The sequence below is a fragment of the Armigeres subalbatus genome, chromosome 3, assembly GCF_024139115.2.
Source record: "Armigeres subalbatus isolate Guangzhou_Male chromosome 3, GZ_Asu_2, whole genome shotgun sequence".
Classification (NCBI taxonomy): Eukaryota; Metazoa; Arthropoda; class Insecta; order Diptera; family Culicidae; genus Armigeres; species Armigeres subalbatus.
Genome location: NC_085141.1, coordinates 21,079,529 through 21,106,514, shown reverse-complemented (window position 1 = coordinate 21,106,514; position 26,986 = coordinate 21,079,529). Strand labels below are relative to the sequence as shown.

Here is a 26,986-nt window from a genome sequence, read left to right as displayed (position 1 = left end):
TTTTGTTGCTGTCCATATTTAAAAATCGAAACAATTTTGGTAATACGAAAATATCTTTTAAAATTTTGATTCAGTAGGAAATTTATGCGTTTTGCGCGCAATTTACGTGGTCATGGCAGCCATCTAACAGGATCATTCCACGATACCACATATCTCTGTTCCAACATGTATATTATGCTTAAGCCGACCTCAGAAGTCTTTCGTGCGTGGAAGTCGAATTTTGTCCATCTTTCAATGTCTATGACAATTGATTGTATTATGAACTTTCTGAAAATATATATACATACATCAATTTAATTATTTTTAGTATTGAAGTTAGCTTATAATGTTGTTTGAATCTGTTTATATTGGTATAAATAAAGAAATTTTAACTAAAGATAAAATGCTTACCAAGAGAACAGAAGATGGTCACGTGTTTTCTGTGATAGATCGCGATAGAAGTTTATACTTTTGACAGTTGAGTTTGCCGAAATTCGGGTAAATTCCGGATTACCGATATCTATGGCAAACTTGACTGCCGAGTTTCAGTAACTTGTGTAAACATCACATTTATTAACGAGATATCAGTTAAAATTAACTTTAACGATCACGTTCGTCACTTTGTTTTGCTGAGAAAAAAATTGTCGATTAAGTGTGTATACTGTTTTCAAACAATTCTAGTTTGATGAAATGAATCGCAAGTCCAATACGGGGAATCTTATAAAAGGACTATCGGCTCGGCTATTAAGCACAGACCCATGATTAGGAAGTCGCGACCCACAGTCTGGGAACCTATAGTCTGACTCTATAGTATTTTTGACGGACAAGCAGTTAATTTAATAAGACTACATACCGGTGATCCATTTTTTCGGAACTCTGGGTAAATGTGTGAAAGACATCAACAAATCATTGCACTCAAGACACCCAGTGAACCAGAATTTTAGAAGAACTACGGAAAAAAGTACATGAAGATTTCTTATTCCTTATTCCTCATCCCTTATTCCTTATTCCTTATTAGTTAAATTAGTTTATTAGTTAAATGTGCGTATACGCTGCGGGTAAATATATTTTATGGTAAACTAAGAAAATCTGAACATGTAACAGTTTTACTCAGAGATTAATTATCCATCTCCTCAACGTATTCTCGAAGGACACATTATCATGAAATCAACATTGAACATGAGACCAATCATGCATTCTTGAAGTACTTTATTATGTTTGGTCAGTTACAAGCTCGACAACTTTATTTAACTGATTGACATTTTGAAGTGATGGAGACCCATGCCATCCCATGCGTATATAAGCAAAAAAAACTGACATTTTCAAAAAAAAAATGTAGCTCAAAAACGGCTTGGTGAACCAATTTTCCAATTTTTTGACTGTACGTGTAATAACGTTTTTTCATTTAAAAAAATAAAAAAGAACAGCCGTTGTGGCAGAAGGTTAAAAATCAAAAAAATCTGATATTTTAATTATTTAAACGTCTTAAAGCTTGCTATTTTCCCCAAACAATTTTTTTTTCTAAAATCTATAACTGGAAATTTTTTCATTCATGCATAAAAATTGCAAATCGGTCCATTGGTTCAAATTTGAAGGTTTGAAAAAAATATGTTTTGGGAAACGTCGTTTTTTTTTTGTCCACCCTATTTTGAAAATGATTACCGTAAGACCAAAACAAAAAAAAATACGGGTCTAATTATATTCGGTAGAAATCATTCATACATATTTTGAGCAAAATCGACTCTATTCTTTTTTCATGGAATCGCTGACACGTTTCACATTCAATGTTACTTATGAAATAAACATATTCACATAGGTATTCCTTCCGAGAGAGTAAGGTTCAGAAGAATAAATATTTTTTTATTGCGTCTAATGTTGTTCGTCGAATAAATTTATTTGGTACGGAACTGTATCTTTCCATGTTCATTTTAAATAGCTCGTTCCAATGCAAATAAAACATACATCTTGCTAAACATGGAAGGCTAAAATATAAAAAAGATCAAGGTATCGTCTAAATTGTTTTTAAGGGTTCCTGGAAAATTAATCACAACAAATTTTCTATTGACTTACAGACACCCATCACAGCTTGGGCATGATCCACCCACACCGCTGGCGGCTGTCTACCAGATTGGAGCAAAATTCACCAAGCCATCGTTCCCCATGCAGTCCAATATCTCGAAACAGCTTTTCGTTCGCTGCCAGACGGTCCTCAACTGCGTCCAGCTGTTTTTCGATGGCGGACAGCGTTTCAGTGTGACAGGCAAGAACTCCAATAATGGGAAATTGCTGGAATGTTGAATGGGAAGTATTAATAAAAAAAAATGTAAGCTAGATATTCAGTTGGGGGTCCGAGAACTAGAACAGCACGAATAGGAAGTTAGTAGGTTCTATATCCTTTTTAGTTAAGGAATATCCGATATCCTTTTAAGGTCAAGTAAATACCGTATTTGGAATTATTTTCGTCGTAAATCCAAAGTAGCCCCGGAGCCAAAAGAAGCCCCAGAAGTAGTTATTTTGCCTTGGATAGACAATTTCGGATAGCGTTTGAATTTTCAGTACTAAAATCTTAAGTGGTACCACCAGCAAAAGTCCAAAGGGGTACGTACCACTCATCAAAACGGTTGAGAACTGCTGTTATGCATGAATATTTACAGACATGTGATTGTGTATTTCTGCAGTGGAACTTCTGATGCTCATATCTTATCAAATTAGGTTGTATATAAGTTGCTATAACGTGAATATGCTACTATGTGCTACTATGCCAAACTTAGCTATCAATCAACAATTTTCTGCAAAATTTTATCGATTACACCCAGGTTTTTTTACGCGGTTGGAATTCATCTTTTACAGCGTTTCAAATACCCCTGAATTTTCTTTGATTTTTTGTGAATTTTTTTGTGAAGTTAACTCATTGCTTCATTGACCATGAAGGTCTTAAACGACCATAACCAAACCGTGTAAAAAAAAACCTGAGGGTATACAATTTTGAAACATAAACACAAGAGAGAATCAATTTGAATATGTTAAGTTTGTATAAAACGAGGTGATTATAAATCCGCATCAATTAATTTCCACACATAACAGTATTCAGTCACAACACAATATGAAGCTTTGCAGGAACGACAGACTCATTATTGAAATTAATTCCATTTAATAAATTCTGTAGAATTTCATTCCATCTGTCATAGATAGTGGAACACAAACCATCAATGCAATTCTACGCATTGACATCACTTTTTCCAGTTATGATGGGTCTAATCGGATTCCAATGAATTTCCCCTTTTTGCAAGCTTCTATCAGCTAAAAATTATATTATTCTGAAACATGAATTATATTGATGAACCATCCTCAGGTATCACTCATGATTGTAATAAAGTTCAGAGATCTGAAATTTAATGACCCAGCCATTGTTACACAAACCATCATTACTATATTTGCTTCTAATTGATTATTTATGTATTTTTTTTTAAGGTTTACTGGCGGGACTCTGAAAAGAGTAGAAACTAGACCTGTGCGCCGATTGAAAATTGACCGGCGGCGGCGTGATAGATCATTTTCAGCCAGCAACAGCGATGGCGTGGCGGCGTCACGCAGTTGTTTTTCGGCGGCGGTGGCGTGAATTGGCGTGGACTTATTTCAAGCGTTAAAAACTCTCTGTATTTTTTTCAGGAGTTCCTCAAAGGGTTCCTGAGGATTTTTTTTCCTGAGTTCGATGGGAAGTTCATCAAGAAATTCCTCTGTACATTTCTTTGGACATTCTCCAGGAATTCTTTCGGAAGTTCCTCCAAGATTTTGTCCGGAAGTTCCTCCAGGAATTCGTCCGGAAGTTTCTGCAAGCTTTCGTCCGGAGGTTTCTTCAGGATTTCGTCCGGAAGTTCCTCCAGGATTTCGTCCGAAAGTTTCTCCAAGATTTAATCCGGAAATTTCTCCAGGATTTCATCCGGAAGTTCCTTCAGGATTTCGTTTGGATGTTCCTCCAAGATTTCGTTCGGTAGTTCCTTCAGGACTTCGTCCGGAAGCTCCTCCAGGATTTCGCCCAGAAGTTCCTTAAGGATTTTATTTGGAGGTTTCTCCAGGACTTCGACCGGAAGCTCCTCCAGGAATTCCATTCGAAAGATCCTCAAGGATTACGTCCGGAAGTTTCTCCAGGGTATCGTCAGTAAATTTTTCAAGGATTTTGTCCGAAAGCTCCTCCAGGAATCTCTCCGGATGTTCCTCTACGATTTCGTCCGGAAGTTCCTTCCGGAATCCGTCCGGAAGCTTCTCCAGGATTTCGTCCGGAAGTTTCTCCAAGAATTCCTCTGGAAGCTCCTCCAGGAATTCATCCGGAAGTTTTTTCATGAATTCTACCGAAATCTCCTCAAGGAGTTCCTCCAAGAATTCCTTCAGAAGTCCCTCCAGGAATTCCACGTTCCAGTTTTTCAACGAAATACCTGCGGAAGTTCCTCTAAGTATTCTTCCAGGAATTCCTACATAATTTCCATAATACAATCTCCAAGAAGCTTCTTAAGATGTTTTTCGGAAGTTTCTCTAGAAAGTCTTTCTTCAGGGAGTTCGTCCAGATGCCCCTTAGATAATTCTTTCCCAGATTTCTGAAGGATTTCTTCCGAAATTTCCTGATGTAATTCCTCCAAAATCCTTTGAAAAATTTCTCAGAAGCTATGTCATAGGAGCTATTACGGAATTTACGAAAATTACGATTTTTTACGGATATTCCTCTAAAATGTCTACAAGTTTTTCCTCAGAGAACCTCCTGAAATTCTCCCTGGAGTTCCTCCAGAAACTTATTCAAGAATTCTTCCTAAATTACGTCGAGAACTCTCCAGAAATTTCCACTGAACTTCTTTCGAATCTCACATAGAAATTCTAACGCAACTCCCACCCACCTCGGAAGTTTTTCTAGGTACATTTATGGAAATTCAATTGTGATTTCCTCCAGAAATTAATCCGGAAATCTCTGCAGGAGTTTCGAAAAAACAATAGTTTTAGAATAGTTTTAGAAATAACATCAAAGAATTTAGGAGCAATTCCTTAAAGTCTGCCTTACACCTCGGGAAAATTTTCCGCCGGATTTTGGTCACCGTGTATTTTAAATGGGGCCGGGATTTTGATTTTTCGTTCTCAAATCCCGAAAATATCGCATATGCAAAAATGCATGGTAAAAAAATCCGCGGACCAAATTCCCGAGGTGTGCACACTTAATTTTTTTTACCGGGATCTCAGCAAAATGTAAAACTTTTACCGAGTTTCGCACAGCCGTGCCCCAGCAAACATGCTTTTTGCCGAAATTTCTGTCAAAGTTACTGAAAATCAGCAAATAATTTGCTGAAAATCAGCTAACAAACGTCATTTTTGCCGGGATATCATTATTTATTTTGCTGGGCAGACGGCTGTGCGGATTTTTGCCGAGCTGCAAAATTAAAAACTGAATGTGTGAGGCTCCCTTAAATTCCCGGAAAATATTTAACTTCTTAGGCAGCATATTATTTCCTGATATGAAAGTGAATTAAACTTCAAAGTGAAATTTCGAAAATAAAAAAACCACTGTCATAAAATCGCAGATACAGGTATTTACTATCCAATAGGCCTTTTCACGAGACGTTTAAAATCAGCTGATTTTATCGGCAATTGACAGTTCATCTATGAAAGTGACAGCTTCGGATTTGCGGGCCTGTTCAGCGGTTGTAAACAAGTGCAACCTCGGCACATGTCACATGAAAAGGCCTAGAAGATAACCGATAAGACATCTGTCAAAACAAATCAATATCTGTCAAAGATAATCTTGTTGTGTGAGCAGCGTTATTCGTAAATTATACAACAGTTACTTTTATTTTAATTTGAGTTTAATTTGGGAAATGAGATGCAGCCTTAGAAAAAATATGTTTATGTTCGCCTGAACATACTTGAGCAAAATCAACTTTATGCTAGTTACAAGAAAATTACCGGCAGCGCGGCGCACATGTTTAGCTACACCGGTGTCAGGCCATTAGGCCGAAGGCCATTTGGCCGAAGGTCATTAGGCCGAATGGTCATTAGGCCGAACGGTCATTAGGCCGAATGGCCATTAGGCCGAATTAGCAAAAAGAAGCAAGAGGTGAAAAATGAAACGTTCTTTCTGCACCTTACCCCTTCTTCAGTCTCCCATCTTGCACCTTCCTTCTACGTTCTTCCTTCTTCCTCTTTCCTTCTTCCTTCTTCCTTCTACGTTCTTCCTTCTTCCTCTTTCCTTCTTCCTTCTTCCTTTTTCCATCTTCTTCGTCCTTCTTCCTTCTTTCCTTTTTTCCATCTTTCCTTTTTTCCTTCTTTCCTTCTTCCTGCATCCTTCTTCCTTTTTCATTCTTCCTTTTTCCTTCTTCCTTCTTCATTCTTCCTTCTTCCTTCTTTCCTTCTTTCCTTCTTTCCTTCTTTGGGGCCGTACACATATTACGTAAGCACTTATGGTGGGAGGGGGGGTTGGTCAATATCTTACGCTCCATATAAATAAAAAATCATTTGTATGAAAAAAATCTTACATGGGGGGAGGGGGGGTCGAAAAACCCTGAAAAATTGCTTACGTAATAAGTGTACGACCCCTTTCCTTCTTTCCTTTTTTCCTTCTTTCCTTCTTTCCTTCTTTCCTTTTTTACTTCTTCCTTCTTCCTGCTTTCTTCTTTCTTCTTTCTTCTTCCTTCTTCTTTCTTCATTCTTCATTCTTCCTTCTTCATTCTTCCTTTCTCCTTCTTCCTTCTTCTTTCTTCATTCTTCATTCTTCATTCTTCATTCTTCCTTTTTCCTTCTCCCTTCTTCTTTCTTCTTTCTTCCTTCTTCCTTCTTTCTTCTTCCTTTTTTCTTCTTCCATCTTCTTTCTTCCTTCTTCCTTCTTCCTTCTTCCTTCTTCCTTCTTCCTTCTTCCTTCTTCCTTCTTCCTTCTTGCTTTTTCCTTCTTCCTTCTTGCTTCTTCTTTCTTCCTTCTTCCTTCTTTCTTTTTTCTTCTTCCTTCTTTCTTCTTCCTTCTTCCTTCTTCATTCTTAATTCTTCCTTCTTCCTTCTTCCTTCTTCCTTCTTCCTTCTTCCTTCTTCCTTCTTCCTTCTTCCTTCTTCTTTCTTCCTTCTTCCTTCTTCCTTCTTCCATCTTCCTTCTTTCTTCTTCCTTCATACTTCTTCCTCCTTTTTCCTTCTTCCTTTCTACCTTTTCCTCATTGTGCACTACTCACTTCTCACTCCCCAGTTCTCATTCGGCCTAGTGACCGTTCGGCCTAATGACCATTCGGCCTAATGGCCTTCGGCCTAATGACCTTCGGCCTAATGACCCAACATAGCTACACCAGGCTACTGATGATACCGATGCATAGTTCCTTAATTTGTAAGATCTTCAATTCGTTGATTCGTTAATTCGTGAATTCGTTAAATTTTCAATACATTAATTCATTGTTTCGTTGATTCGTTATAGTTCGTTAATTCGTTAATTCATGAATTCGTAAATTCGTTAATTCGTTAATTCTTTAAATCTTCAATTCATTAATTCATTGATTCAATAATTCACTAATACGTTAATTCGTTAATTCGTTGATTTGTTAAAATTTGTTAATCCGTTAATTCGTTAATTCGTTAATTCGTTAATTCGTTAATTAGTTAATTCGTTAATTCTTTAATTCCTCAATTCCTCAATTCCTTAATTCCTTAATTCGTTAATTCGTTAATTCGTCAATTCGTAATTCGTTAATTCGTTAATTCGTTAATTCGTTAAATCTTCAATTCATTAACTCATTTAATCATTGCATTAGTTCCTTGATTCGTGAATTCGCTAGTTCGTTAATTCGTTAATTCGTTAATTCGTTAATTAATCAATCCGTTTGTTCGTTAATTCGTTTATTCGTTTATTCGTTAATTCGTTAATTCGTTAATTCGTTAATTAGTTAATTCGTTAATTCTTTAATTCGTTAATTCGTTAATTCGTTAATTCGTTAATTCGTTAATTCGTTAATTCGGTAATTCGTTAATTCGTTAATTCGTTAATTCGTTAATTCGTTAATTTGTTAATTCATTAATTCGTTAATTCGTTAATTCATTAATTCGTTAATTCGTTTATTCAATAATTTGTTAATTCGTTAATTCGTTAGTTCGTTAATTCGTTTATTCGTTAATTCGTAAACTCGTTAATTCGTTAATTCGTTAATTAGTTAATTCGTTAATTCGTTAATTCGTTAATTCGTTAATTCGTTAATTCGTTAATTCGTTAATTCGTTAATTCGTTAATTCGTTAATTCGTTAATTCGTTAATTCGTTAATTCGTTAATTCGTTAATTCGTTAATTCGTTAATTCGTTAATTCGTTAATTCGTTAATTCGTTAATTCGTTAATTCGTTAATTCGTTAATTCGTTAATTCGTTAATTCGTTAATTCATTAATTCGTTAATTCGTTAATTCGTTAATTCGTTAATTCTTTAATTCGGTAATTCTTCAATTCATTAATTCGTTAATTCGTCAATTCGTTAATTCGCTAATTTGTTAATTCGTTTATTCGGTAATTCGTTAATTCGTTAATTCGTTAATTCGTTAATTCGTTAATTCGTTCATTCGTTCATTCGTTCATTTGTTAATTCGTTTATTCGTTAATTCGTTAATTCGTTAGTTTGTTAATTCGTTTATTCGTTAATTCGGTAATTCGGTAATTCGTTACTTCGTTAATTCGTTAATTCGTTAATTCTTCCTTCTTCCTTCTTCCTTTTTCATTCTTCCTTCTTCCTTCTTCCTTTTTCCTCTTCCTTCTTCCTTTTTCCTTTTTCCTTCTTCCTTCTTCCTTCTTCCTTCTTCCTTCTTCCTTCTTCCTTCTTCCTTCTTCCTTCTTCCTTCTTCCTTCTTCCTTTTTCCTTCTACCTTCTTCCTTCTTCCATCTTCCTTCTTCCTTTTTCTTCTTCTTTCTTTCTTCCTCCTTCTTCCTTTTTCCTATTTCCTTCTTCCTTTTTCCTTCTTCTTTTTTCCTTCTTCCTTTTTCCTTCTTCCTTTTTCCTTCTTCCTCCTTCCTCCTTCCTTCTCCCTTCTCCCTTCTCGCTTCTTCCATCTTCCTTCTTCCATCTTCCATCTTCCTTCTTTCTTCTTCCTTCATACTTCTTCCTCCTTTTTCCTTCTTCCTTTCTACCTTTTCATCATTGTGCACTACTCACTTCTCACTCCCCAGTTCTCATTCGGCCTAATGACCGTTCGGCCTAATGACCATTCGGCCTAATGGCCTTCGGCCTAACGGCCTTCGGCCTAATGACCCAGCATAGCTACACCAGGCTACTGATGATACCGATGCATAGTTCCTTAATTTGTAAGATCTTCAATTCGTTGATTCGTTAATTCGTGAATTCGTTAAATTTTCAATACATTAATTCATTGTTTCGTTGATTCGTTATAGTTCGTTAATTCGTTAATTCATGAATTCGTAAATTCGTTAATTCGTTAATTCTTTAAATCTTCAATTCATTAATTCATTGATTCGATGATTCGTTATAATAATTCGTTAATTCATGAATTCGTTGATTTGTTAAAATTTGTTAATCCGCTAATTCGTTAATTCGTTAATTCGTTAATTAGTTAATTCGTTAATTCTTTAATTCCTTAATTCCTTAATTCCTTAATTCCTTAATTCCTTAATTCCTTAATTCCTTAATTCCTTAATTCCTTAATTCCTTAATTCCTTAATTCGTTAATTCGTTAATTCGTCAATTCGTTAATTCGTTAAATTTTCAATTCATTAACTCATTTAATCATTAGTTCCTTGATTCGTGAATTCGCTAGTTCGTTAATTCGTTAATTCGTTAATTCGTTAATTCGTTAATTAATCAATCCGTTTGTTCGTTAATTCGTTTATTCGTTAATTCGTTAATTCGTTAATTCGTTAATTCGTTAATTCGTTAATTCGTTAATTAGTTAACTCGTTAATTCGTTAATTCGTTAATTCGTTAATTAGTTAACTCGTTAATTCGTTAATTCTTTAATTCCTTAATTCCCTAATTCCTTAATTCCTTAATTCGTTAATTCGTTAATTCGTTAATTCGTTAATTCGTTAATTCGTTACTTCGTTAATTCTTTAATTAGTTAAATCTTCAATTTATCAACTCATTTAATCATTAGTTCCTTGATTCGTGAATTCGCTAGTTCGTTAATTCGTTAATTCGTTAATTAATCAATCCGTTTGTTCGTTAATTCGTTTATTCGTTTATTCGTTAATTCGTTAATTCGTTAATTCGTTAATTCGTTAATTAGTTAATTCGTTAATTCTTTAATTCTTTAATTCCTTAATTCGTTAATTCGTTAATTTGTTAATTCATTAATTCGTTAATTCACTAATTCATTAATTCATTAATTCGTTAATTCGTTAATTCGATAATTTGTTAATTCGTTAATTCGTTAATCCGTTAATTCGTAAACTCGCTAATTCGTTAATTCGTTAATTCGTAATTCGTTAATTCGTTAATTCGTTAATTCGTTAATTCGTTAATTCGTTAATTCGTTAATTCGTTAATTCGTTAATTCGTTAATTCGTTAATTCGTTAATTCGTTAATTCGTTAATTCGTTAATTCGTTAATTCGTTAATTCGTTAATTCGTTAATTCGTTAATTCGTTAATTCGTTAATTCGTTAATTCGTTAATTCGTTAATTCGTTAATTCGTTAATTCGTTAATTCGTTAATTCGGTGATTCGTTAATTCGTTAATTCGTTAATTCGTTAATTCGTTAATTCGTTAATTCGTTAATTCGTTAATTCGTTAATTCGTTAATTCGTTAATTCGTTAATTCGTTAATTCGTTAATTCGTTAATTCGTTAATTCGTTAATTCGTTAATTCGTTAATTCGTTAATTCGTTAATTCGTTCATTCGTTAATTTGTTAATTCGTTAATTCGTTAATGCATTAATTAGTTAATTCGTTAATTCGTTAGTTCATTAATTCGTTAATTCGTTAATTCGTTAATTCGTTAGTTTGTTAATTCGTTTATTCGTTAATTCGGTAATTCGGTAATTCGTTACTTCGTTAATTCGTTAATTCGTTAATTCGTTAATTCTTCCTTCTTCCTTCTTCCTTTTTCATTCTTCCTTCTTCCTTCTTCCTTTTTCATTCTTCCTTCTTCCTTTTTTTCCTTCTTCCTTCTTCCATCTTCCTTCTTCCATCTTCCATCTTCCTTCTTTCTTCTTCCTTCATACTTCTTCCTCTTTTTTCCTTCTTCCTTTCTACCTCTTCCTCATTGTGCACTACTCACTTCTCACTCCCCAGTTCTCATCCGGCCTAGTGACCGTTCGGCCTAATGACCATTCGGCCTAATGGCCTTCGGCCTAACGGCCTTCGGCCTAATGACCCAGCATAGCTACACCAGGCTACTGATAATACCGATGCATAGTTCCTTAATTTGTAAGATCTTCAATTCGTTGATTCGTTAATTCGTGAATTCGTTAAATTTTCAATACATTAATACATTGATTCGTTAATTCGTTAATTCGTTAATTCGTTAATCAATCAAGTCGTAAATTCGTTAATTCGTTAATTTGGTAAATCTTCAATTCATTATTTCATTGATTCATTAATACATTGATTCGTTAATTCGTTAATTCGTTAATTCGTTAAAATTTGTTAATCCGCTAATTCGTTAATTCGTTAATTCGTTAATTCGTTAATTCGTTAATTCGTTAATTAGTTAATTCGTTAATTCTTTAATTCCTTAATTCCTTAATTCCTTAATTCCTTAATTCCTTAATTCCTTAATTCCTTAATTCCTTAATTCCTTAATTCCTTAATTCCTTAATTCCTTATTTCGTTAATTCGTTAATTCGTCAATTCGTAATTCGTTAAATTTTCAATTCATTAACTCATTTAATCATTAGTTCCTTGATTCGTGAATTCGCTAGTTCGTTAATTCGTTAATTCGTTAATTCGTGAATTCGTTAATTAATCAATCCGTTTGTTCGTTAATTCGTTTATTCGTTTATTCGTTAATTCGTTAATTCGTTAATTCGTTAATTCGTTAATTCGTTAATTCGTTAATTCGTTAATTCGTTAATTAGTTAACTCGTTAATTCGTTAATTCTTTAATTCCTTAATTCCTTAATTCCTTAATTCCTTAATTCGTTAATTCGTTAATTCGTTAATTCGTCAATTCGTTAATTATTTAATTCGTTTATTCGTTAATTCGTTAATTAGTTAAATCTTCAATTTATCAACTCATTTAATCATTAGTTCCTTGATTCGTGAATTCGCTAGTTCGTTAATTCGTTAATTCGTTAATTAATTAATCCGTTTGTTCGTTAATTCGTTTATTCGTTAATTCGTTAATTCGTTAATTCGTTAATTCGTTAATTCGTTAATTCGTTAATTCGTTAATTCATTAATTCATTAATTCGTTATTTCGTGAATTTGTTAATTCGTTAATTCGTTAAATCTTCAATTCATTAATTCATTGATTCGTTAATTCACTAATTCGTTAATTCGTAATTCGTTAATTCGTTAATTCATTGATTCGTTAATTCGTTAATTCGTTAATTCGCTAATTCATTAATTCGTAATTCGTTAATTCGTTAATTCGTTAATTCGTTAATTCGTTAATTCGTTAATTCGTTAATTCGTTAAATCGTTAATTCGTTAATTCGTTAATTCGTTAATTCGTTAATTCGTTATTTCGTTAATTCGTTAATTCGTTAATTCGTTAATTCGTTAATTCGTTAATTCGTTAATTCGTTAATTCGTTAATTCGTTATTTCGTTAATTCGTTAATTCGTTAATTCGTTAATTCGTTAATTCGTTAATTCGTTAATTCGTTAATTCGTTAATTCGTTAATTCGTTAATTCGTTAATTCGTTAATTCGTTAATTCGTTAATTCGTTAATTCGTTAATTCGTTAATTCGTTAATACGTTAATTCGTTAATTCGTTAATTCGTTAATTCGTTAGTTTTTTAATTCGTTAATTCGTTAATTCGTTAATTCGTTAATTCGTTAATTCGTTAATTCGTTAATTCGTTAATTCGTTAATTCGTTAATTCGTTAATTCGTTAATTCGTTAATTCGTTAATTCGTTAATTCGTTAATTCGTTAATTCGTTAATTCGTTAATTCGTTAATTCGTTAATTCGTTAATTCGTTAATTCGTTAATTCGTTAATTCGTTAATTCGTTAATTCGTTAATTCGTTAATTCGTTAATTCGTTAATTCGTTAATTCGTTAATTCGTTAATTCGTTAATTCGTTAATTCGTTAATTCGTTAATTCGTTAATTCGTTAATTCGTTAATTCGTTAATTCGTTAATTCGTTAATTCGTTAATTCGTTAATTCGTTAATTCGTTAATTCGGTAATTCGTTAATTCGTTAATTCGTTAATTCGTTAATTTGTTAATTCGTTAATTCGTTAATTCGTTAATTCGTTAATTCGTTAATTCGTTAATTCGGTAATTCGGTAATTCGTTAATTCGTTAATTCGTTAATTCGTTAATTCGTTAATTCGTTAATTCGTTAATTCGTTAATTCGTTAATTCGTTAATTCGTTAATTCGTTAATTCGTTAATTCGTTAATTCGTTAATTCGTTAATTCGTTAATTCGTTAATTCGTTAATTCGTTAATTCATTAATTCGTTAATTTGTTAATTCGTTAATTCGTTAATTTGTTAATTCGTTAATTCGTTTATTCGTTTATTCGTTTATTCGTTAATTCGTTAATTCGTTACTTCGTTAATTCGTTAAATCGTTAATTCGTTAATTCGTTAATTCCTTAATTCCTGAATTCGTTAATTCGTTAATTCGTTAATTCGGTAATTCGTTACTTCGTTAATTCGTTGATTCGTTAATTCGTGAATTCGTTAATTCGTGAATTCGATAATTCGTTAATTCGTTAATTCATTAATTCGTTAATTCATTGATTCGTTGATTCGTTAATTCGTTAATTCGTTAATTCGTTAATTCGTTAATTCGTTAATTCGTTAATTCGTTAATTCGTTAATTCGTTAATTCGTTAATTCGTTAATTCGTTAATTCGTTAATTCGTTAATTCGTTAATTCGTTAATTCGTTAATTCGTTAATTCGTTGATTCGTTAATTCGTTAATTCGTTAATTCGTTAATTCGTTAATTCGTTAATTCGTTAATTCGTTAATTCGTTAATTCGTTAATTCGTTAATTCGTTAATTTGTTAATTCGTTAATTCGTTAATTCGTTAATTCGTTAATTCGTTAATTCGTTAATTCGTTAATTCGTTAATTCGTTAATTCGTTAATTCGTTAATTCGTTAATTCGGTAATTCGTTAATTCGTTAATTCGTTCATTCGTTCATCCGTTAATTTGTTAATTTGTTAGTTCGTTAGTTCGTTAATTCGTTATTTCATTAATTCGTCAATTCTTTAATTCGTTAATTAGTTAATTAGTTAATTAGTTAATTCGTTAATTCGTTAATTCGTTAATTCGTTAATTCGTTAATTTGTTAATTCGTTTATTCGTTAATTCGGTAATTCGTTACTTCGTTAATTCGTTAATTCGTTAATTCGTGAATTCGTTAATTCGTTAATTCGTTAATTCGTTAATTCGTTAATTCATTATTTCATTAATTCATTGATTCGTTGATTCGTTAATTCGTTAATTCGTTAATTCGTTAATTCGTTAATTCGTTAATTCGTTAATTCGTTAATTCGTTAATTCGTTAATTCGTTAATTCGTTAATTCGTTAATTCGTTAATTCGTTAATTCGTTAATTCGTTAATTCATTTATTCGTTAATTCATTATTTCGTTAATTCATTATTTCGTTAATTCATTATTTCATTAAATCATCAGTTTGTAAATTCGTAAATTCTTAAACTTGTCGATTTGTTAGTTCGTTAATTCATCAATTAAAGGAATATGAAATCTAACATAATGTGATTGTTATTAAATCTAATATGAAAAAATTGAAGATTCCTTTCTAAAAACTTTTTTATTGGGCTGAAGAAAGATAACTTGTTGGACATGTCTGTCTTAAGAAGACAGGTAATGTTGGCTAAAACCCAAGTCAAAATTATTTGTATGCCCATTTATTGGGCACTTGAACTTTTGTATTTCGTACAACACTAATGAGAAAAACACCGCTAGCAATACATATCATGAACGATCCTGCTGCGCGCGTTCTGAAGGGTTATACATCAATGATGATTCTTCACAGCCAGCTCGCTAAATTAATAATTCATTCATGTGACATTATGTGGAAACATTATATCCTCATTATATCATTAAATGCTAACATTAACGTTTCCCTATCTATCTGCCTAACCACAACTCATCACCTCAAGGACCAGGACCATAAAAGAAAGGTGTTGCACTCAAGAAGGAACCTCGCATAATTATCACTTAGGAAAGAGTGTTAACTGCACCGTCATTCAAAGCACCAAATCAGGATTATACGTTGGATTACATCCATATGGACAGATTATACGGGACGTGGCATTAAACAAAATAGCCAACATGTGATACCTACCACCATTACTTTGGTATGTCTTTGGTTTCCATTTCAGTGGGGTAGGTCCACCCATCACGTCCATACGTTTGTATGAAGGAAAAGTATTTTACATATGTTGGAACGTTCAAAATATGTTGAAATTTTTTATGCGTTCTATTTTCGACAACTTTCGATCCTGTTTCTTATTTTCATTTGGTTGACATCCAACAGATAATACTCTCTTCATCCTCAGTTGCGCTTGTCAAGTCGTTGAACCTATGTATTGTTCCTATTGAAACTCCTCCCTCTGAACACTATTCAAATGAATTCTTGGTACGACTTACTAGAGACGCTACAATAATTTACATTATTTGCTAGAGCGCGTGCACGTTAGCAAAACAGATTGACGAAAGTGATGATTTATTCATTTGTTTTGAGGTATGCAACAAGATTTTTTTTGTGTGGATTCCTGCATTTTTTAATAAAATCAAAAACCTTAATCAACAAAACAAACTATCCTAGTGGTGAAGATAAAGATGGAAGCATAAGCAAAAATAGAACGGTGCCCCTACAGTCCACATTTTGTATTAACTTACCTCTTCATAGCATCGCTGATGTTCTCTAATTTTTGCCTTCAGCATATCGGCTTCGGGAGGCCAATCACGATCCGGATCCATCATCCGTGCATTTACTTCCAGCAGCATTCGATAGCTACAATTAATATCAGTCGTCATATAAAGGGTGAATGACAAAAATATAAATAACTCATGAAATCACATTAACCACAGCTGGGTTCAACCCAGCTTGGTAGTACTCACAGTTCGTCTCTTCCCGCCAGATACTGTCGCTGTTGGAAACAACCCGGAGCAAAACTTATCCGTGGTAAAACCACTTCATGGGGGCACTGCTCCAATCGGGTGATTGATTGTTCCAGTTCGTCTAACGTTGCTCCGATAAGCTGAGCCGCATTTTCCTGCTCTGATTGATCGCGGTCAGCCGCTTGCAAACAGCGATGGAGCGAACCCATCTGGAAAAATTGGAAAAACGTTGTGGCATTTTGCTCAGAAGATGGGAATCGTGTTGTTAAAATGCATCGGTTCTCTAGTAACGAAATTAAAATGGATCTTTCAACAAAACTAACACAGATCTTTTATGGAATGTAACAAATTTTGAATAATATAATAATATTGAAATGAAAAAAAAACTCATAGGATTCGTAAAAGAATGTTTTGTAAATTCATTAAATATTTTGACTAAAAATATAAAGTAAGAGGAAGACAATTTGAAAACACAATGTTTTCATCGTTTGTTGAAGAATATGTCGAAATTGAAATGCAAACCGTTCAAGCAATTCTGATAGATGCTGTCAACCAATTATTTAAAACATTTGAAATGCTTATCCTCAGATTCATTAGAGTATCAAATAAAATTCTTCTTTAAATACTTCAGCAGCCTGTTCGATTCATTTTAATCCGCCCTCCCCTGGCCAGCTGATGTTTACCGAATCGGAGTTGGTAAAAACGGTTAGATCCATTCGACGAACTGCTTCAGCTTGTTGAATGAAACCGGGTTCAAGGGCACTCTGGCATTCCATGAAGAACAGGTCCATCGCGTGGCTCAAATCGTTGAAATCCATTTCCTAAAACCTTTCAATAATTCCGTAAGCCGATACTGTTATGTCATAAAATTTATTCGCTGAAACTGTCATTCCGGGTAATGTTAATGTTTGCTTCGATGATTGGTTTCAATTGGCACACGTGGCGCGGTTTTGAAAACCGGAAAAGAGTGCTGGCCTCCCACGTTTCAACCGATGTCCGACCACATTGTAACTCAAAACTGTCGTTTAAATTAATGCACGGTCATTTGGAGCTTTCTTTTCAAGCCCTGAAGGCAATAAATGTTTTATTTTCCATATACTGTGCCATGTATTTTCAACGCTTGGGAAAGTTTGTTAGTTCCATTGCGACAATCTTCACCTGGCTTCCGACAAAAAATCGACAAACACAAAGACGAAGTTCTGTTTTTTGCCATTATCGTTAACCAAGGTGTAGGTACCCAGATGTTTTACATGATTAGTCGATTTTGTCGATTATGACCAAAGGTATGAGTTGGTTATACATTCATGAAATTTAATTTAAATGGAACGGTAGTAGTAGCGAAGGAGATTTCCTTAGACCTGAAATTCAGCAAATAAATTATGAGCTTGAGCTTGATTGACTGCTCGTAGTTGCCACTTCATTATGACCAGATCAACTGTTCTTGCACAGAGAACCAACAGATGTTTGCTTGGGACTAGCGCGATTATAGACCCATATCAAAAACAGTATTGATTTCATTTATTTATTTTTATTCAAAATATAAAAACGATTTCATTTAAATTTAATTCAAATCAATTCAAGCAGCAGAGATATCACTTACATTTTTATCCATCGAGTTCGGCTCATCTTCCTTGATTGCAGCAATCTTCTTCGATTTAGATAACGGCTTCGTTTCGTCTTCGCTGTATCGGCGTTTAATTGGCCTTATTGCCTCCGCTCTGTTGTCTTTCTGGTGGCAGGCGCGCTCGAAATGACCCTTTTTATTGCAGTTTCGACAGACCTTGTCGATAGCGTAGCATTCGGAAGCTTGATGTTGCTTACTCATGCATCGCCAGCACGGTGTACGCGATGTCGTCGAATTTCTGATACCACCTCCACGGCTGTATCCTCTTCCTCTTACAGATCTCCAGTTATCAGAAAAACGCTGCTGAACTCCTGAACTGTTGTTGAATCGACCACTACTAACGTTGTTGTATCTAGTCCCCTGACTATTCCGGTCACTGTATGACACTGCTGAAACTTCAAGCTGTTCTGTTTGGCGATGCTGTTTGGCAAAGATTTCCTCATTTAGCTGTTCCATCTCCAGAGCTCTTACCCGCTCCAGTAAATCCGCCAGCGAACCGCCTTTGCGTAAAATTTTTCTCCCTGTCTCCCGAACTTTAAGGTTGAGCGCGTGTGATTGAATAGAATCGGCCACATGTTCCGCTAAGCTTCCTTCGCTAAAATCGCATAACTTTGCTACTGCAATGACCCGTTTCACGTACTTGACGTCACTCTCTCCAGCCCTCTGTGTCAATGATCGTAATTTCTGACGTTGCATAAATGTATAGTCACGCGATCCGAAAAATGCACTCAATCGATGAGTAGCATTGGCATAAGGAAATGTATTGGCATTCGGAGACATGTCGTTGGAGACTGTGCCCTCGAGTATATCCAATAATTTCGGACCTGCCTTAATTCTGAAAATATTCATTTTTGTGGCTTCATCAACCACGCCAGCGAGTTGCATAGAAGCCTCCAAAATATGTTTCCACTGTTCATACGACTTACGATCGATGTCATCTTCCCCTTCGACAGGTTTGCACTCAGGCACTTGCAATGAGGCAAACGACAAGTTACTCATTGATGTCATCAAGACTGAGTTATTCTCATGTTCCAATGGTTCTTCCCTCATGGTCGAATGCATTCGTACAAAACTACCGTCTTCTCTTGATCGTTCCGATAGCTTTGTACTGTATCTTGCTTTTTTCAATTTAGCGACCAACGACGCATTGCGTTTCCTTTCCTCTTCCAATTCCTTCACCAGTGCAGATGAATCTTTTGCCAAAGATCTTGTGATTTTCCTGTTATTGGAATCAGAATACAAACGAATACTTTTATTACTAGATCAACAGCATACATTCAAAACATTTTACATGAATTTTATTTTATCATATTTTTGCAGATATTAACATGATCCAGTACTATATACATGAAGGATGAACCTTCCACTGTATAAAAATGATTATATTGGATAGATTTCGTTCAACATTCTCGCTTATCATTGAAAACAATTTATCAACCCTTTTTTCGCATACCAAACATTCAAACTTCGCATCGCCCTTAAGTAAATCAATCACTGATACAGCAAAAGCATAAACTTCATTATTTGCCTCAACTGTCGTTATAATCAATCTCTTTATTAAGGACAAGCATCTTAGCGTCCAAGCAAAAAAATGTATTAGTATTGGTGCAATTAAAATTATGTTTCTGTGCGTGATGGCAAGATCCTTCACCAATACATGCACAATATGCATCTGTCAAATAATATTTACATTCTTACCAAAGATCAATCCACCTATTAGAACCGAAACCTCTCATTTGAAGCTTTCTGCCCACATTATAGAGTGCATGTACCAGTTAAATTATACGGCTAATACTTGTGTTTTTGAACAAAACTAATCCACCTAGTCAAAACAGACTGCATGCAGCTAATCCAGGCATATGAGATATTTTAAGACCTCCAAATTATCCTGGGTTTGAATCAAATAGTCTACCGAATCAACCACGACTTCCATAGTGTTCCACCATCCACGGTATCCTACAAGTATTTGTCTTTCACTAGTGTCTCAAATACAGGCATATGATATGTTGTTAAACCTCCAAATTGTCCTGAAGTTTGAATCAGACAGTCTATCAAATCAATCACGGCTTCCATGATGTTCGTAGCGACGGTATCAACCTAACTATGTCCTTCAAATATTTATCTTCACTTGCGTCTCAAATCCAGGCATATAAAATGTTGCAAGATCTCCAAATTGTCCTGGAGTTTGGATTAAATGATCAACAAAGTCAACCACGGCTTCCAGCGACGGTATCAACCCAATTATGTCCTTCAAGTATATGCCTTTCACTTGCACCTTAAATCTAGGCATATGAGATGCTGCAAGATCTCCGAATTGCTGTCGGCGAGTGAAGTAGCTGCTTCTGGTGACGCCAGTGAAGCAGGCTATTGTTACTGCTGCTACCTACAGCAGCAGGGGCAGATAAGTAGAAACGTTTTTATTGTTCTCCCATCTGCTTGATTCGGAGTGGGACTGATAGAATAAATAAAATTAGTTTTTTTTTTTTTTAAGTTTTTTTTTTCTGATTAGCTATTAGTTTTTAAGTTAACATAAGCAAAATCATCTTTCCACCTTGCGGGGTGAGAATGGAGACAGAGACTGTGGAAGGCAATGGGCCTCCAAAAGATGCAGGGCCCACACGATTGTACCATGCGGCTTCGCCTGGGCCTTGGGTTGTCTACTTTCGGCAGAAAGTGAAGAGCCTAGATTTTCTGGGCATAAAACGAGATTTGACGCGTCGTTTTACGAAGCTTGAATTCAGCCAAATCAACAGGAACAAACTACGCATCACCGCACCTACATACCAGGTGGCGAATGAAATTGCTGGCGACAGGGCGTACAATGTTGAATATTTAGTTTATGTGCCCTCGCGGGAGATCGAGATAGAAGGCGTAATCAACGCAGCGAGCTTGACTTGCAAGGATGTGCTTGCAGGGAAATGTCGCTTAAAGAACGCCCTGCAATCTACCGTGGATATTCTGGACTGCAAGGAATTGCATTCAGCAGCCACGGTAGATGGCAAAAAGGTTTATTCCAAAGTCAGGTTCGCTTCGGGTGACATTCGCCGGTTCGATGCTTCCAAAGTATGTAGATATAGAAAATATGTTGTTTCCGGTGCGTCTTTTTGTGCCAAGGGTATTTAATTGTACCAACTGCAAACAACTTGGTCACACTGCCGAGTTTTGTGACAACAAACCACGTTGTGGCAAATGCTCAGAAAGACATCAGGAGGAGTTCTGCCAGCAACAAGCAACAAAATGTGCTTATTGTGGTTTGAATCCTCCCATGGTTTGCAGGAATGCCCGGTGTACAAAAGCGCACCCAAAAAGTGAAGCGCTCGTTGGTACAGCGCTCCAAGCAGTCGTATGCGGAAATGGTTAAGTCGCAAGACACATCCGCCACAGCCACTGCATCGACTGCTATTTCAGCCACCGTTCGTGTGAGTGATTATTATGATTCCATATCCATTGATGAATTGGACTCTGACGCAGCCGATATGGATGATCCTGCGGAGGTACACGTGCCCGAAAAGAGGAAGCAACCGTCTTCCCGGGATCGCGCCGCAAGAGAACAAAATCGTCCATAAAAGCTTGGCAAAATCTGAAGGTAATGGGGGTTTATTTAAAATCCCGAAGCAATCTGTCCCTACTGCTTCTTTTGATCCTAGTTGCAGTAAGACATTCCCGCCATTGCCTAAATCCGATGTTTCGAAGAAACATCCGGCTAGGAGAATCAACGAAAGAAAAAAACAAATTCGCACTTCTAGAAAAAGTATTCCGTCCAAGCGAGGATTGATCTCCTTTAAGGACCTTGTGGACCGTTTTTTGAACTTGTTGTAACCTCTTTATTCCAACAGTTGAAAGTTATCCGAAGCAATTGACTGTTTCATGGCCCCTTCTTGCAGAAATTGTTTCTTTCGATGGATAATACGGCCAACACCGAAGATACAATCACTGTGCTGCAGTGGAACTGTCACAGTCTGAAAAATAAATTAGACGTGTTCAAGTTTTTGATTCGCAATTCCGATTGCGATATATTTGCACTCTGTGAAACATGGCTTTCTTATGAAGATGAAATCATCTTCCACGATTTTAACATTATTCGCCAAGATCGGGATGATCATTATGGTGGCGTTCTTTTGGGGATCAAACAATGCTACTCCTTCTACAGAATTCCCATTCCAACTGTTCCCGGCTTAGAAATCGTCACATGCCAAGTAAATGTGAAGAATGAAGACCTTTGCATAGCTTCAGTTTATATTCCACCAAACGCATCTCTTAATCGTTGACAGCTTTGGAGCGCAGTCTCCCTTCTATCATCTCCAGTATTGATATTGGGGGATATGAACGCACATGGTATTGGATGGGGCGAAACGTATGACGATTATAGAGCGCCTATTTTCTATGATTTGTGTGACGATTTCAGTTTGAATATTTTGAACACTGGTGAAGTAACTCGAATAGGACCAAATGGTCAACAAAGCCGTATTGATCTGTCTTTATGTTCAAATTCACTATCGTTAGATTGCACGTGGAAGGTTATCCAAGATCCCCACGGTAGTGACCATATGCCGATAGTTACTACAATTAAAAGTAGCTATCAACAATCTGAGCCAGTTAATGTTCCTTTCGACCTCACGAAAAACATTGACTGGCCAAAATTTGCATCGGCGGTAAAAATTGGTATTGAATCAACTGATACTCTTCCACCTTTGGATGAATATCGATTCCTTACTGAGTTGATTCAAAAAAGCGCACTAGAAGCTCAGAAACGACGTGTTCCAAGTACAGCTATCATAAGAAGACCAGCCACTCCTGGATGGGATGATGAATGTACTAAGTTGTATTCTGAGAAATCTGATGCCTTCAAGGCCTTCCGTAAACACGGAAGGTCCGAGCTTTGAAGAGTATTTGAGGCTCGAAAGAAAGCTCAAAAATCTTCTCAAGGCAAAAAACGTAGCTACTGGCGACGTTTTGTCGAGGACTATCGCGAGAAACCTCAATGACAACACTTTGGAAAACGGCCCGCAACATGCGGAACCGCATTTCCACCAACGAGAGTGAAGAATACTCCAATCGATGGATATTCAACTTCGCAAAAAAGGTCTGTCCAGATTCCGTACCAGCAGAACCGCTATTTCGAGAATCAGTCACTGATCCCGGTTCTTTGGGTGGACCATTTTCAATGCTGGAACTTTCTATGTCTCTTCTTTCATCGAATAACTCTGCTCCGGGATGCGATAACATCAAATTCAATCTTCTTAAAAACCTCCCAGATATCGCAAAAAGACGATTACTTGACCTGTACAACTGTTTCATGGAGTACAACATTGTGCCACCTGAATGGCGACAGGTGAAAGTAATAGCTATTCAAAAGCCTGGAAAACCAGCGTCTAATCACAATTCATACCGACCGATTGCCATGCTATCATGCATGAGAAAATTATTGGAGAAAATGATCCTTTCAAGAGTCGACCATTGGGTCGAAGAAAATGCATTGCTTTCAAATACTCAGTTTGGATTTAGAAAAGGGAAAGGAACAAACGATTGTCTAGCGTTGCTTTCTTCAGATATACAACTGGCCTTTGCGCATAAGGAGCAATTGGCTTCAGTATTCTTGGACATTAAGGTCTGAGGGAAGCTCTCTCGCGGTAGAGCGCTATTTTCGTACTAAAATGTCTATAACTCAGAATTGGGAACGAATTTCGCTTATCCCAACTGACAATCTCTTTGAAATTTATCAAGGAATGTTCCTACAAAATTTCATGGACCTACTATTTCCCAAATTTGAATGAATGTCTCAATACTGAGCTATTGTACAACTGAAATTTTCGCTTCTCAGTACCTCTCTCCGATGATTTGAGGCACAAAGGAACTAAATTTCGCAAAACCCAACTGACAAAAGTTTTGAAATTTTCCAACGATCATTTTAATGTAATAAAAAGTATATGTCACCGCAATAAATTTTGAAGGAAGCTCTTTTTTCTTCAACCAAGTTTTAAAAATTCCATACAAAAGTTACCATTTCGGGAGAACAGCCAACAGCATATTTTCTTGTGCACCATGGCGCACGGCAGGAAAGGAGCGATGAGAGCGGTAGAAAGTCCGTCAACTTTGTATCTAGCGTGACACTATAAAAAGCGTATTCCTATTTGTGAACACGAGGATACCAAATATATAAATTGAAATCAAATATTGGAATTTGATGAGATAAATAATCGAAAATAAAAAAAAAAACAAATAAGACAAATAGAACAAATAAGCAAAATAAAAGAGACAAATAAAGCAACTAAGACAAACAGTACAAATAGAATAATCAAGACAAATTCCTACGGAAGTCCCTCCAGGTATTCCTCCAGAAGTTCCTCCGGAAGTACCTCCGGGAATACGTCCGGAAGATCTTCCGTAAATTCCTCCAGGAAATCCTCCAGAAGCTCCTCTAGGAAATCCTCCAGAAGTTCCTCCAGGAATTTCTTCTGAAGTTCCTTCAGGAATTACTCCGGAAGTTGCTCCAGTAATTCCTCCGGAAGTTCCTACAGTAAATCCTCCTGGAATTCCTCCGGAAGTTTCTACAAAAATTCCTCTGGAAGTTCCTCCAGGAGTTCCTTCGGAAGTTTCTCCAGGAATTACTCCAGAAGTTACTCCAGTAATTCCTCCGGAAGTTCCTCCTGGAATTCCTCCGGAAGTTCCTCCAGTAATTCTTCCGGAAGTTCCTTCTGGAATTCATTCGGAAGTTCCTCCAGAAATTCTTTCGGAAGTTTCTCCAGGAATTCCTTCAGAAGTTCTTCCAGGAATTTCTTCGGAAGTTTCTCCAGGAATTTCTCCCAAATTTATCCAGGAATTCTTTCGGAAGATCCTCCAGAAATTCTTTCGGAAGTTACTGCAGAAATTCCTTCGGAAATTTATCCAGAAATTCCTTTGGAAGTTTCTCCAGGAATTCCTTCGGAAGTTTCTCCAGGAATTCCTGCGGAAGTTTCTCCAGGAATTCCAACGGAAGTTTCTCCAGTAATTCCTTCGAAAGTTTCTCCAGGAATTCCTTCGGAAGTTTCTCCAGAAATTCCTTCGGAAGTTTCTCCAGGAATTCTTCCGGAAGTACCTCTAGGAATTCCTCCGGAATTTGCTCTAGAAATCCTCTCCAGAAATTCCTTCGGATGTTCCTCCAGGAATTCCTTCGGAAGATCCTTCAGGAATTCCTTCGGGAGTTCCTCCTGGAATTCCTTCGGAAGTTCCTCCAGGAATTTCTTCGGAAGTTCCGCCAGGAATTCCTTCGAAAAATCCGACAAGAGTTCCTTCGGAAGTTCCTCCAGGAATTTCTTCGGAAGTTGTTCCAGGATTTTTTTCGGAAGTTCCTCCAGGAATTCCTTCGGAAGTTCCTCCAGGAATTCCTTCGGAAGTTCCTCAAGGAATTACCCGGAAGATTTTCCAGGACTTCATTCGGAAGTTCATCCAGGAATTTCTTCGGAAGTTCTTCCAGGAGTTACTTCGGTAGTTCCTTCAGGGGTTCCTATGGGAATTCCTCCGGAAGTGCCTTCGGGAGTTCCTCCGGAAGTTCATTCCTCCGGAAGTTCCTTCGGAAATTCTTCCGGAAGTTCCTTCGGGAATTCCTCCGGAAGTTCCTTCGGGGATTCCTCCGGAAGTTCCTTCGCGAATTCCTCCGGAAGTTCCTTCGGGAATTCCTCCGGAAGTTCCTTCGGGAATTCCTCCGGAAGTTCCTATGAGAATTCCTCCGGAAGTTCCTTCGGGAATTCCTCCGGAAGTTCCTTCGGGTATTCCTCCGGAAGTTCCTTCGGGAATTCCTCCGGAAGTTCCTTCGTGAAATCCTCCGGAAGCTCCTTCGGGAATTCCTCCGGAAGTTCTTTCGGGAATTCCTCCGAAAGTTCCTACGGGAGATCCCCCGGAAGTTCCTTCGGAAATTCTTTCGAAAGATCGTTCGGGAATTCTTCCGGAAGTTCCTTCGGGAATTCCACCGGAAGTTCTTTCGGGAATTCCTCCGGAAGTTCCTTCGGGAATTACTCCGGAAGTTTCTTCGGGAATTCCTCCGGAAGTTCCTTCGGGAATTCCTCCGGAGGTTCCTTCGGGAATTTTTCCGGAAGTTCCTTCGGAAATTCATCCGGAAGTTCCTTCGGGAATTCCTCCGGAAGTTCCTTCGGGAATTCCTCCGGAAGTTCCTTCGGGAATTCCTCCGGAAGTTCCTTCGGGAATTCCTCCGGAAGTTCCTTCGGGAATTCCTCCGGAAGTTCCTTCGGGAATTCCTCCGGATGTTCCTTCGCGAATTCCTCCGGAAGTTCCTATGAGAATTTCTCCGGAAGTTCCTTCGGGAATTCCTCCGGAAGTTCCTGCGGGAATTCCTCCGAAAGTTCCTATGAGAATTTTTCCGGAAGTTCCTTCGGGAATTCCTCCGGAAGTTCCTCCGGAAGTTCCTCCGGAAGTTCCTCCAGAAATTCCTCCGGAAGTTCCTCCAGAAATTCCTCCGGAAGTTCCTCCAGAAATTCCTCCGGAAGTTCCTCCAGAAATTCCTCTGGAAGTTCCTTTAGGAATTCCTCCGGAAGTTCCTTTGGGAATTCCTCCAGAAATTCCTTCGGGAATTCCTCCGGAAGCTCCTTCGAAATACTTCGGAAGTTCCTTCGAATTCTGAAGGAACTTCCGGAGGAATTCCTGAAGGAACTTCCGGAGGAATTTCTGGAGGAACTTCCGGAGGAATTCCTGGAGGAACTTCCGGAGGAATTCCTGGAGGAACTTCCGGAGGAATTCCTGGAGGAACTTCCTGGAGGAACTTCCGGAGGAACTTCCTGGAGGAACTTCCGGAGGAATTCCTGGAGGAACTTCCGGAGGAATTCCTGGAGGAACTTCCGGAGGAATTCCTGGAGGAGCAGGAGGAGGTGCTGGAGGAGGTTGCGGAGGAATTCATGGAGGAGCTGGCGGAGGAATTACTGGAGAAACTCACGGAGGAATTCCGGGAGGAACTTCCGGAGGAATTCCTGGAGGAACTTCCGGAGGAATTCCTGGAGGAACTTCCGGAGGAATTCCTGGAGGAACTTCCGGAGGAATTCCTGGAGGAACTTCCGGAGGAATTCCTGGAGGAACTTCCGGAGGAATTCCTGGAGGAACTTCCGGAGGAATTCCTGGAGGAACTTCTGAAAGATTTCTTGGAGGAACTTTCGTAGACAATTCCTGGAAGAAC

The 26,986-nt window shown here is 36.8% G+C and overlaps 1 protein-coding gene across 2 annotated transcripts; it reads right to left on the bottom strand.

Annotated features, from left to right (window-relative positions):
• Positions 1 to 1,824: 1,824 nt before the first annotated feature.
• Positions 1,825 to 17,133, bottom strand: LOC134221108 (uncharacterized). Of its 2 annotated transcripts, XM_062700297.1 has the most exons (5): positions 16,886 to 17,133; positions 16,203 to 16,411; positions 15,981 to 16,095; positions 2,050 to 2,265; positions 1,830 to 1,961 (listed from the first exon to the last, which is right to left on the bottom strand). In XM_062700297.1, exons 1-4 carry the CDS (start codon positions 17,018 to 17,020, stop codon positions 2,059 to 2,061), a joined length of 666 nt encoding a protein of 221 aa, XP_062556281.1. In that variant the 5' UTR covers positions 17,021 to 17,133; the 3' UTR covers positions 1,830 to 1,961; positions 2,050 to 2,058. The 2 variants fall into 2 exon arrangements, with proteins under 2 accessions (XP_062556280.1, XP_062556281.1); XM_062700296.1 differs by having other exon boundaries at positions 1,825 to 2,265.
• Positions 17,134 to 26,986: the final 9,853 nt, after the last annotated feature.